General features: G+C 43.7%; 1 protein-coding gene across 9 annotated transcripts in view; it reads left to right on the plus strand.

Annotated features, from left to right (window-relative positions):
• LOC103617009 (SWI/SNF-related matrix-associated actin-dependent regulator of chromatin subfamily D member 3) overlaps positions 1-12724 on the plus strand; it is a 79152-nt gene that overhangs the window by 38057 nt on the left and 28371 nt on the right. For all 9 annotated transcript variants that reach the window (XR_001862569.1, XM_017736321.1, XM_017736317.1 and 6 more), the window contains 2 exons: positions 1276-1318; positions 11380-11502. Coding sequence is in view for 8 of the 9 variants with exons in the window: in XM_017736321.1 (XP_017591810.1) it covers positions 1276-1318; positions 11380-11502 (166 nt within the window). In the remaining variant the exon portion in view is untranslated. The remainder of the gene's footprint in view (positions 1-1275; positions 1319-11379; positions 11503-12724) is intronic.

Here is a 12724-nt window from a genome sequence, read left to right on the forward strand (position 1 = left end):
AACAAACATAGGAAGAGGGTATGCCACACCAATGAGCATGGAAACAGCTTTTATGTGGACACTGCTGGTGACAGACTTGCAGTATGAAGACAGTAAGGAGGAGGGTGTCCTTGTGACATGGCAGAATAGCAGCAGGTGGTTTACTTTCCCCCATTTGTCTGTCACAGATGGAGTGATTCATCTCCTGCTTAAGATAAAGGCCTCACAAATTAAAGAGATGAAGAATAGGACCTGAATTCCATCTTGGCCCTGTTAGAGAAAGCTGAGTGACGGGTTTGGTGGACACAAACAGTTCTTAGAATCTGAAGAATTCAAAAGACAGTGTATTTGACAGTCTTCCTGACAGTACAGTTTCTCAGGCACATGCACATTTGTGTTTATGTCCACGAGTAAAAGTGTGTTTTTAAAAGCATAGCTATAGAAATGTGCCTATGTATGGGTATGGACACAGTATGTGTACACTCTGCAGGCACACATACATCTTCCCATGTGTGTGTTCATAAAAATGAAGAAAGGTGGAAATGTAAGGCCTTTTACCTTTGTCCATCACTCATGCAATTTTAGTTTTGTTTTGTTGTTTTGGTTTTGTTGGTTGTGGGAGTGTTTTTATTTTTGGTTTTTATTTTGCCTGTTGCCTTTATAAGATTAAAAGGTCTCAGAGGTAATCAAACTTTTGCCAGCAGAAGACCGCTCATGCAAATATGTTACAATAAAACAAGTGTGTATGTATATATATAAGGAATGAAGGGTGTACATATGTGTGTGTTTTCATACATCATATGAAATACACACATATATGTGTGTGTTCTTCAGCACTTAATTTTGGGCATGATTGAATAAATGCGTGTTGTCTGTTTGAGCGAGTTCACATGCCATTTGAGTGCTCAGCCTCTCAGATGTGCACACACATAGGTGTGTCTGTGCATGCCACAGGTGAGACTGTCCTCCTGCACGCTTGTCTGTACCTGGAAGCAGCGTGTGCACATGCACTTGCATACATTGCCACCCTGCACCACAGAAGATGCTGTGATCAAAGAACTTACAGACTTCTTTCCAGGATGCATAACAGACAGCCCTGATTTGTTCTTACCTAACTGCCTCCCCAGCCTGCTGAGAGAAGGGGTACGAGGTCCTGGGCATGGGTGAGACCCTTTTGCTGATGCATGCACAGCTGTGCACCAGCATGTGGAGATGTCAGGATAATTTAGCAGGTGGCCTCGTTACTCCTAGATCTGTCACCATGGTAACGTGTTTTTTTCTTTAAAAAATGTACAGTGCCAAGAGGAGGAAGATGGCTGACAAAATTCTCCCTCAGAGGGTGAGTCGCTTTCATTTCCTATTCCCTTCACAATCAGTTCAGCATCTTAGTGTAATTAGAGGAATTTTAGAAAATTCTTTCACTTTTTGTTTAAAAATCTAATTAAAAAGTAAGTAGACAGTGGGTGAAAGTCTGGAGAGCCAGGCTGGGGCTGGGCTGGGGGCTGGGAGCGTGGAGCAGCCCGGCCTGTGCGGCCTCGTGCCTGGGTTAGCCGAGCCAGCACTGCCGCTTGCTGGAGGGACCGTGGTGCTGGGCTGCCAAGCGACAGCTCGGCACTGGGGCCCTCGGGTCTCCAGAATGCTTTTGATCCATTTTTGAGGCTGGCCAAAACCTGGTCCAGAGTGTGGCTGTACCTGAGGGGGTGGGCTCAGACTCAGGTCTCTGGCCCAGTAGAGCTTCCAGGTTGTGATTTTTGTGGTTGTATCACCGTAGGACTGAAGTGAACCCATGTAAACAACAGAGTCCAAGGGGTCTGTATTGTCTGGAGAGTTACTAATTCTCTTATCCCTGGGGATATGTCTAGCTTTTGGCATCTGCCCATGTTTGATCCTCAATGCTTCCATCATCTACTTCCTTTCTAAACATTGGGATTTCTCTCTGTTCTCCTCTCTCATTACTCCCAGACTTTTCCTTTCCTTTACCCTCTTCAGTACAGTCCCCAAGAACCTGCTTGGTCTCAAAAGGCTTCAAAACACACACCCTTGTCACATCTTAGTCTCAGTTGCTTTGACTGGTGCTTTTTCTAGGCTCAGAATCCCTTGGACAGGTGTGTCCTTTTCCTCCATATCCTTTTCAAGTTTTCAAGCTCCATTGCTAGTGTGAGCCCAAATTTGCTGGCAGGCTCCAAAGTCTGTTCTGTGACATTTCACAGGTGCCTACTACCAGCCATCCAAAGAGGTGAGCCCACTTTGGTACTCCTGATGTCATACTATCCCTTCTTCTCTTGTCATTCCTGCCACCTTCTGAAAGCAGAGCCTCTCATATGTAAGCCATTACATCTCATGTTGCTTGAAAGACTAAGCTACCAGTAAACCCAGACCTTTGAACTACTTGCAGCCTCCTGGTTGTTGTGTTGAAGCCTCATTCTTGCTCTACTGGTGGTCTGTACGTTTTTATAATGAAGGCTAAGTTTCTTGTACTGTCAGTTTTGTCTGTCCCACACAAACTGCTTTCACAGACAATGATACGTCCCATATAGCGAGGCTGTTGCTGCAAATGTACGTTCATTTCGAGGTGCTTTTAAGTTGGTTTGGTTGTTTTCGTTTTGTTGGTTGTGGGAGTGTTTTTGTTTTGGATTTTTATTTTGCCTGTTGCCTTTATAAAATTAAAAGTCTCAGAGGTAATCAAACTTTTTTGCCAGCAGAAGACCGCTGACTCTGTTTACCAAGTCCATGATAATTCTTTAATAGGTAGAGACTTCTATAGGTGTGTCAAAAATCTCTACAGATGCTTTCAGAACCATGCTGTCATCAAATATTCTTACTTTTCAGTATCTTTGTTGCTGACAGCCAACAGCTTTAACTGATGGAGTAATAAAGCAATTGCTAGAGGTCTTTTCTGCAGTGGGGTTTTTATCAGTGCAGCTGCACTGCTGGTGTCTATGATGTGACCTCTGTCTGGGTTAAGATACTCTGTCAGGCTGCGGTAGTGTGTCAGAAATCCCTTACACCATCTGTGGGATGAAGAAATGCTGTGCACATCATTGTCCTGTCAAGTGGAGGGTTTGCACTGGTGGCTGTGGAATGCATGTGAAACACAGGGTAAAACTTCCAGCTTTCTGGAACTACCTCTGGAGTGTTTTCCAGTCAGTCAGCATCTGTTACCCACAGACTTTTTGCAGACTCCTGCTTATGTTTTCTGAGAACTTTGAAGGGGAGAGAGGAGGCTATTAAGTACATTTTACTCTTGAAAATGATCTTATGTAGCAGTGGGTTCTCAGTATTCCTCACTATGGTAATGACTCAGGCAGTTGGCACGGGTAACCTCTTGTTGGATTTCCAGGCTCTCTGGTTAAGCCTGTGCCATAGTCCTGGAGCATAGTGCTGTTGGGTAGGATCACTGAGCCACTCCAGGCAAACTGTTGCACATAGGAAGATTGGATTAGGGAACTGCATAGGACATCCTGGCACTTCCAGTCTGGTTCCCTCTGTTGTGGAAGCCATGACACAACTGCCACCTCAAGACTAGTTACTTGAGACATACTTTTGATCTGGCAGCTTGGGTTTTTTTGTTTTGCTAGGCTCAGCAAGGGAAATGCTTTTAGCTTCCCAAGTAAGAGAGGCTCCCCTCTTGAAATCCTCTTAGTCACTTGTTTTATCTATTCCAGGTTAAATTAACCTCTTTCAAACCTTCTTAAATCTACCTCTCAATAAACCAGAACTATACGTAGTAGGAGAGATTTACCAGTATCACCAGTGCTTGAATGCCACTCCTGCATTTTTTATCTTTACTGGAAAGAGCACTGCAAATTGGTATGGCTGTGCTGTTTTTTATTCATGGCCTTTCCACACTGATACAGCCTCTGGTCATTCTGTGATTGGCTAATACAAGTATTTCTGCTTTCTGTCATATGCAACTGATGAATTCCCATATTAGAGCAGGATTTAGACTCTGAGGCATGATCCTGTGCTTTGTAATGCTATATTTCATCCCATCTCCATTATACAGTTCTGAGCTTCCTCACATTTTCTGTACTATCCTCTGCCTTGCAATGACAGTGACACCCAAATTTGTCATTACTAAGTTTTCTTAGCATACTTCTCCTTTTTGTACAAGAACTATTAATGAATGGTCCATGAGGTACTTCCTGCTTAATACTTATTTGCTATGCCAGGTCTTGTTCCAATCCCCATTTTTCAGTCTTAAGGAGTGGTTCCCTTTATGACTGTATGTCAAATGCTTTACTTAAATGCAAGTTGCTTGTATTGACTGCATTTCTTTTGTCTAAAATGCGGTTTTAATGAACACAAGGACTTGGTTAAGCTCAGTTGACATACTGAGTAACATAGCAAGGCTTAATATTTTTTATAGTGTATTTAACATTAACTCCAGTTCTGTCCAGCAGGTTCTTTCCTGCCCCATTTTCCTCACTTCTGGATCTTTCCCTTGTTCACACCTGGTTGTCACCAAAACCCTCATTCAGTTTTGGAGAACTGCAGAGGCATCTTCATTCATAGCCAGGGACCTAAATCTCTGGAGCTGATGTTGCCTTTGTGACCCAAGTTTAGCAGTTGTACCTCGATTTTGACCTCAGACCACAAACTGTTTGTAGGGACACATGACTGCACCTCGGATTGCACTTCTTTCTCCAGGCCTTGCCTCCTCATTACTTCTGGTCAGTCTTATTTTCTCTTAGTGTTGAGTCATTACATTTTTTCCCAGGAACTGTGAGTGTGATCCACCATTCTGTTTCTTTGGCTTCCTTGCCTACCCATTCTGATGCAAAAGTCTCAGCTGAAAACCATTCTGGCTCCATAGCTGTGCCTGTTTCTGCTTTTCCTTGTTTAACTTGCTGAGTGGATTGCAACTTTGAAACAGCAAACTGCCCCTCCTTCGGTGGCATACTTGTCTCTTAGTATTGGCTGCTGTTCTTCTCACTCAGCCCCAAATTCCTGAGGACTTTTTGTCTAGCTGTGCTGACAGGTTTTTGTATACCTGTCCTCTCCTTTTCAGCTTCTCTACTTCATTTTCTTTTACGCAAATATTTAGTCAATTTTTGCTGCTGCTCTTCACTGACCACCATGTGGAATTCTCTGCACAGATCCCATGCCATAATAGCTGTCCTGCTCTGGTTTGGTCACTGCATGGCTGTTGTCCACCTCTTTCTCCATCTGAGTCAACCAGAGGTGAGGAACACCTGGATCTGCCATTCACTTGTAAGAAAGATGATGTTAAGGGGTGTGATAATCAGTGGTAGCCTTGGATATAGCAACCGTGAAATAAAGAAATTCAAGCTCTTGCAGGGAATAAGGAAGGAGAGTAGTCAAGTACAAACCTTGGACTTCAGACAAGCAGGGTTTGGCTTATTCAGGGAACTAGTAGGTGTGATTCCTTGAGAAGCCAGTCTGAAGGCTCAGGGAAACTGGGAGGTCTTTAAGGACCTTTAAGAGCAGCCTGTTTTAAAGGCAGGAAAACGAGCAAATTTATGAGGAGCCCAGAATAGGGAACTCACAGAGGTGGTCCCAACATCAAAAGGCAATGTACAAGAAGTGAAGCAGGGACAGGCTACAGAGGAGGAGTTTAGAAATGTTGCCTGGGCATACAGGGAATGGTATCGGCAAAGTCAAAGCTCAGCTGTACTTGAGATCTTCAAGGGACATCAAGGACAAGAAAAGCTTCTGCTATTGCACTAGTAATAAAGGCTGACCAAGGAAAATGTGTGCCCCATGGCGAGTGGACTGGGTGATCCAGTGATGACAGAGACAGTAAGTCTGAAGCACTCAAAGCCTTCTTTGTTCAGTCTGCACTAACAATGCCTCCCATGCCCAGTGATCAGTGAACGCATCCAAGAGGAACAGCCAACAGTGGACAGGGATTGGGCCAGGGATTAGTTGAGGAAAGTTGACCCATACAACTCCATGATACCCAACAGGCTGCATCTGACACACCAACAGTGTCCTTTCAAGGCCACTCTGTCATCCATAATAGTCTTGTATCCAGGTTGGGACATTTTGGTCTAAATGGGCTGACAGCCATCTGCTTAGGTGATGAGGCTGAGAAGGTGGCTAATGGTTGCACTTGGCCATGAAGACACTGACATCAGAGTACAGCAGGGATGTGTCCTGGCAGCTGTTCAGTCCAGCATCTTTGCCACTGGAGGAGGCAGTGCAATGCTTGCTTATAAATGTACAGATGACACCAATCACTGGGTGGGGAAACCAGTCGATATGCGTGTGGACAGGCTGGAGGAATGAACCAACAAGAACTTTATGAATTGCAACTAAGTCAAATGTTCTTCCTTGGGAGAGAGGAGGACTGCCTGGCTGGGAAGCAGCACTGCTGGAAAGGCCCTGGAGGCGCTGTTGGATGGTGAGCTGAGCGTGAGCAGGAGGTATGCCTTGTCAGCAAAAATGACTAACAGCGTCCACAGCTCTGTGGCCAGGAGCACAGCCAAGAGATTGAGGGACTTGATTACCCTTCTTTGCTCAGTACTTGTTAGCTCACTGCTAGAGCACTGTGTCCAGTTTTGGGATCCTGAATTCAAGAAAAACATTGGCAACTGGACTGAGGTCAGTGCATGATTGTCAGGTTGATTGAATGACTGGATCAGCACATGAGGAAAGACTGAGGCAACTGGCCTTGTTCATCCTGAAGGAAGGCTCTGAGGGGACCTAGCAACAGCAATGGCTTGCCAGCTCTTAAGAGAGGAGGACCAAGAATATGGATTGCTTTTGCCATTTTACTGGACTATATTACTGGCCCTGTGGTAGTCAGTCAGAAATCCTCCTCAAACCACTCTCTCTCAGGGGTTGCGGGGTGGCACAGTTACGATTTATAAGGAGTGTCAGCCCTTAGCAGTCTTTCTTTGACCACCGTAGAAGCCTCAGTGGTAGAGACACTTTTGTCAATAAGCTATGGTCTAAAGTTTCTTCTTGGGGAAACTGTCCGGTAGCTGCCAAGTCAGACTTCAGTCACTGCCACTTAAAATTTAAAAGTTCTGGTTCTCAACAATACCTGTGAAATGTGTGGGTTGTGTGCATCTGCCATAGGTAGTAAAAAAGCCAGCTCAGGATCAAATTGAGCTTGTCAAACATGGGGGGAGTAAGCGGTCTTGGATTTTGTTACCTCTCTCAAAGAAGGGAATTCTAGGGTAGCCTAATTCTGAAGAAGCTGCCAAATCTCCATTTATTAGTGATTTTTTTTTTTAAATCAAGATGGCTGAAACTGCTCTGTTGTCCTCCAGTGAAGAATGCAACTCCAATTGTTCCTGCCAGAAATAGGTCCAATTTTATTTATTGGGTTTTTTCTGGGACCTTGGAGGTGCACAATAGTAGGACCTCTCAAAGTTGTGCAGGCCAGCTGTTGTACAAAACAGGTTCAAATTACATCAGCTTGCTCAGGACCTTGTCCAGATGGGTACTGAATATGTCCAGCCAAGGATGGGCACCCCAGAGTATTTTTTGGCAGCCTGTTCCAGTGTTTTAATACCATCATGTGTTTTGTTTGTTTTGTCAGAGGTTTTTTTACAAACCAATTCCTTATAGGGAGTGAATTGGCCGTGCTGCAGTGAATTTCTGTTGCCTCTCACCCTAATCTCAGGCACCTCCAAGGGGAGGCTGGCCCTGTCTGTGCTTCAGCAGTCCATATGGCAGTCGCACTCACCCAGGCGATCCCCTTTTCCCTTTTCTCCTCCAGGCTGGAGAAGCTCTTGCAGCTTCTCTCGGCAGGTCTGTGCTCCAGCCCCCACCATCCTACTGAGCCTCTGCGGGCCTTGCTCCAGAGTGTCACATCTTTGTGGTCCTGTGCCCACCAGTCCAGATCCAGTTTCACCAGCATGGCATAGCAAGGAAGAGCCTCTTTCCCAGGCTTGATGGCAACACCTGCACTAATATGGCACTTTTGCAGCTGACCTTTGCTATGGCTGCCTTACCTCACAGACTCCTTCTGCACTTGTTGTCTGCCCAGCAGGGCCCCCAAGTCCTCTCCTGCCAACCTGTTTTCTACCCCACCGATGCCCACCTGTGCCCCTGCACGGCATCATTCTGTCCCAGGAGCAGAACTTCTCCCATGCTGGGCTCTACCATGCTGAAGCGCCGTCCTGTTTCTGCGGCCTGTCAGGGTCCCTCTGAACAGCCCTGCTGCCCTGACTGACTTGGGCTCAGGACCCTGGGAGGCCTGAGGACAGGCCTTAACCAGGAGCAGTGGAGCCAAAGACAACATGGAGCTTTCTCTGTGGCTTTTGACAAGAGCAGCAGAACCAGACCCAGACCTGGGTTTTCCTTAGCATTCCTTCTGCTGCTGATCTTCTTGCAGAAGGCTTCCTCGTTGCTTTCCCCAGCCTGCTGACTGCTGTCGTTGCCTTCCAAGCTGTCATACTGTGACAGCCATAGAAGCTATCCAAGGATGTTGTTCGTATCCCAAAATTTGTAGTGTTGCAGCTGTTCCTTGGTTTCTGATTCTGTCTCACGATCCTTGCACGTCTGTTTACAGGCAGGTGTGGTGGGGCCCCCACACTCTGCTGCTCCTACAAGGAACTTGTGAGAGACTCCCATCAGGCCATTCCTTCCACACTGTCCTCACTGCCCCCACTTGCAAGTTGGCCATTTTTTTGTCACCATTGATAAAAAAACCTGTGGCAATCAAGGATAAAAATGCAGAATTTAGTAATAATTGCTTTTTACTAACTTTTAAAAGTTTGAAACATTTGAGTTTTCACAATAGAAAGAGAAACAACTCCAGCCTCTAGAAAGACAGTGTCTTACTAATGTTAATAGTAATCTCTTCCAGTTATCCAAGTAATTCTAAGATAAAGTGTTACTATATAAGCTTCAAAACCTTGGCTGACAAGATGCTGCTTCTGCTACTGCTCGGTGCTTTCTGGAGTTTCTTCTACTAGATAAAGGCCAGAATGGAGAATTTAAGTATTGAAATACTCTTTTCACATTTGTAGTTAGAACTTTTGTAGAAGAGTGTAGACTTGCATGGAGCTATGAACTTTTCAGTTAGGGCAAACCATGCAAGAAGAAGGAATTAGGCAGGCTGTGCAGATCAGTATCACATAAACACTATCATGCCTCCAAAAGATTATTCCATTAGTAGGGTGAGAAAGCAAAAGACTGTAAGAGCTGCCAAAACTGGCCTGAGTGAGCCTTTGATCTAGCCCAAAATCCTGTCTTTGCTGGGACCATAACACATCCCTAGAGAAGAATACAAACACAGCCAGTACAATTCTTCTCTCAAATGCTCTCCCAACCTGTGGCCATTTGCAGTTCAAGGAATTAGATGCAGTTTTTTCTTTGGCTGATTTTAAAGTGTTTGTGCTTTTTAACATCTTATAATGTTTAACATCCAGTTTGGTTATAGGAATGGAATAGGAATTGCCCTTTCGCTTTCATGTGGTAAAAGATGTAAAGGTGTGGAATAGAAAAATTTATTGAAGGTTTCTGCTGTTTCTACAAACTTACTAGAAATTTTGTTAGATCCTGGGTCTAGTACCCATTGAAAGGTTGTATCATCTGTGTTGTATAGGCTGTATCTTAAAGACTCTGTAGGCCTCTCCCTGCTTCACCATGTGCCTGGGGGGTTCACAAACTGACTCTGGTGGAACTTGGCATCAAAGGTCTGAAGCTACTTTTTTGGTCCAGAATTTTTAATTGACTGCAGCACACCATGATTGATTTCCAGGCAAGGAACTGAGGAATCTTATTATCTGTGCAGAACAGGAAGAAACCTTTGGGGTGTTTTGTTGGGTCCAAAGATTTGCACTCTCTGCCTCGCTGCCCTTACTCTGCAAGCTGTCTGTCAATTCCCTGATGTTTCCAGGGTAATGCTTGCTCTTCGTGCTCATGTTTCTTTTATTATTCTGCTGATACTAACACATTGAGAAAGCATATAAGCAGTTAAAAATATAATGGTTCAGCTAAAGCCGAACACAATTTTTTGCTCTGTGGTTTCTGCTTTTCCAAAGTATCAATCTTGCTGTAAGTAGAGCAGTTACTCTACCATCTCAAAACAAACAGAGTAGGTTGAAAGAGACATTTATTTGATAATCTTAATCAGTCTAAATACAGCAGGGAGAAATTGTTTGTCTTCAGGCTGGAAAAGAAAATTATTAAGAAAGGGATGAAAAAAACCTGTAAAACATGTGGGAAAGGTGCCTAGGGAATGCCTGCCCACCACTGCTCCAGCAGTGCAGGGAAATGACATCAAATGAAGCTCACTGGTGGCTGGTTCCAAATGAGCAAAAGGAGGTACTTCCTCCCACATTGCCTGGTGAGGTTCTGGAACGCTCTGCCTTGGGCTATTGTGGGTATTAAAAGGCAGCAACTTTCAAACCTAGTCAGAGTACTAGGAGAGCCAGCTCTTGGCATGACCTCGTGCAATAGTTCTCATGTCCTTGCAGATCACAGGGAACAAGTGTATGCCTGGTGTCTCTCACATGTATGTTTGTGTCTTACACCAGATATAAACTGTAATTTTAACTGTAACTAATTTTGATTCTAAAGCAAAACAGGAATACCAACTCACTTTTAATTCCTACGGAAATATTATAACAGTTAAGTATTTTAGTTACATAGGTGAAAGCTACAGTGAATATTGTAGAAATAGACAAGGTTGTCTGGTAGATCTGTTTTAATTACTTACAGTACCTTTTTTTATGGTTTGCCTGCATGAGGTATTCCAAATTAAGAACCAGCATTTTCATTTAAGGGTATACTTACCCATTTCTAAGCTCAGTTCTTTACGTCTTTGTTCCAACCTACTTCATATCCCCACCTCTGCTAACTTCCTTGTAAAACAGAAAATAAAAAGGGGGGTTGTCAATAGAACTCACGTAGTTAACTATGTATTAAAGTACCAGTAAAAGTTGGCAGGATCATAAGTTGACACCTGATACCTGATCGTGTTGAAACTTTGACGTGAAGGTCAATTTCACCTCAGCCAGGAAGATACGCTGGCAAAGGCTGGCATCCTATGTGACAGTTTTTACTTACAGTGGGTAACACTTGGTTTTGAAACATCAACATGAACACTCTTTTAGTCTAGAGAGATGCAGCACTCTTTAGTTTTGAACTGGACAAACTCACTGTACTTTGGATTGCTGAGAGTAGCGGCTCCCTGGCTGCCGGTAGCTAAACCTCTCTTGAAGAAAACAGCCATGATTCAGGCCTTGTGGATTTAGACAGGATCTTCCAGAATCCATTAGCTTCCGTTCCGTGCTCTCGCTTTTCAGTCTATGCTTGTCCCATGCCACTGAGACCTGCCTCGCTGTCTGGGAACTGCTGTCAGAGGGAGAACTCTGGTCACGTCTCTCCAGGGGCTGGGAGTGTGTCAGTATTGCTGTTCTGGAACATGGCAGATTCGTGCTTCCAGTGCTTGGACATTCCTTGCTTCCTTCTCAGATCCGGGAGCTGGTTCCTGAGTCCCAGGCCTACATGGATCTCTTGGCCTTTGAACGCAAACTAGACCAGACCATTATGCGGAAGCGCGTGGATATTCAGGAAGCACTGAAGAGGCCAATGAAGGTATGTTGTGAAAAATTTGTAGATTGTGTCAGGGGAGGAAAATAATTCTTGTAGTAAATGGTGGAAATACCTTTCCAGTAAAAGTCCCATTAACAGAAATGCTTTGGAACAGTTCAGACAAAGCTCCTAAGAGCAAACAGCTGGGAATCAGCGTGCATAGAAAAGTGGTAGAGAAAAGAGAAAATTCTGGCTATTACCTGCTCTAGCTTCTGAAAGTCTCTAATAAGGGGAATAATACCCTAGGGATAAATAAACACTGGTTTGGGAACTTTGTATTAAAATGATAAAAAATGAGAAAATAAGAGATTAGAGGAGTGTGCTGAAGGTATGTATTACATTTCCAATTCAAATTCGGTCAAAAGTGGAACTTCTGGAATAACAGAACATACAATGGCAAGAACTACTTACAGAAATGATTATTTGTGTAAGAAGAGAGTTGATGACGTTTTCTGCAGTTTCTTTCTATTAGATCAAGTCCAGCACTTCACTCTTCCTAATATCCCACTGAAATGGTCTTTTTCTAAGTTTTCTGAGTCTATTAATTTGAATCATGGAAGAGTTTAGATAGGAGGAAACTGAAGTTACCTAGTTCAACCTTCTGCTAAAAACAGGGTTGTCAAGGCCTTGTTGAGTTTTGAAAATCTGTAAGGATGGAGGTTTCACAGCCTCATCAGGCAGTCTGTTACAGTTTTTGTCCACTTTCGTTGTGAAGAATTTCTTTTCATGTCTCATTTAATTTCTTGTGACTGTATGGGGTAGCTCATATTCATTCATCTAGTAACTCCCATAGAATGAAGGGGTTTGTAGCTGTATGTCTGCTGTGAAGTAAAGCTGTCATTCTTGTCTGTACTACAGTGATGGGAGTCAGCCCAACAAAGATCAATATTCCATTGTGTTTGTCACTGTACAGGTATCTGATAAAATGGGAAGGCTTTTACCTCTTGATGTTTTTCCAGTTGATATATGTGAAGCAAAAAAAAACCTCCAACAACAACAGTAAAAAAAAAAAAAAACACAAAAAACTATTACGTTCCATTAACATACCTAGATAGATAGGAAACTGTATTGTGGAGGGTCTAAATCACAAGTTCATTATTAAAAAGTGTTGTACATAGTAGATTGGACTCTCAGAAGAAATAATTTGTCTTACCTTCTTGATATGGGTAGAACACCATTCTTTTAAACTAGCTAGGAATCTGGCCATGTTTAAAAATGATTGAAG

This window comes from Corvus brachyrhynchos, unplaced genomic scaffold (assembly GCF_000691975.1).
Source record: "Corvus brachyrhynchos isolate BGI_N302 unplaced genomic scaffold, ASM69197v1 scaffold706, whole genome shotgun sequence".
Lineage (NCBI taxonomy): Eukaryota > Metazoa > Chordata > Aves > Passeriformes > Corvidae > Corvus > Corvus brachyrhynchos.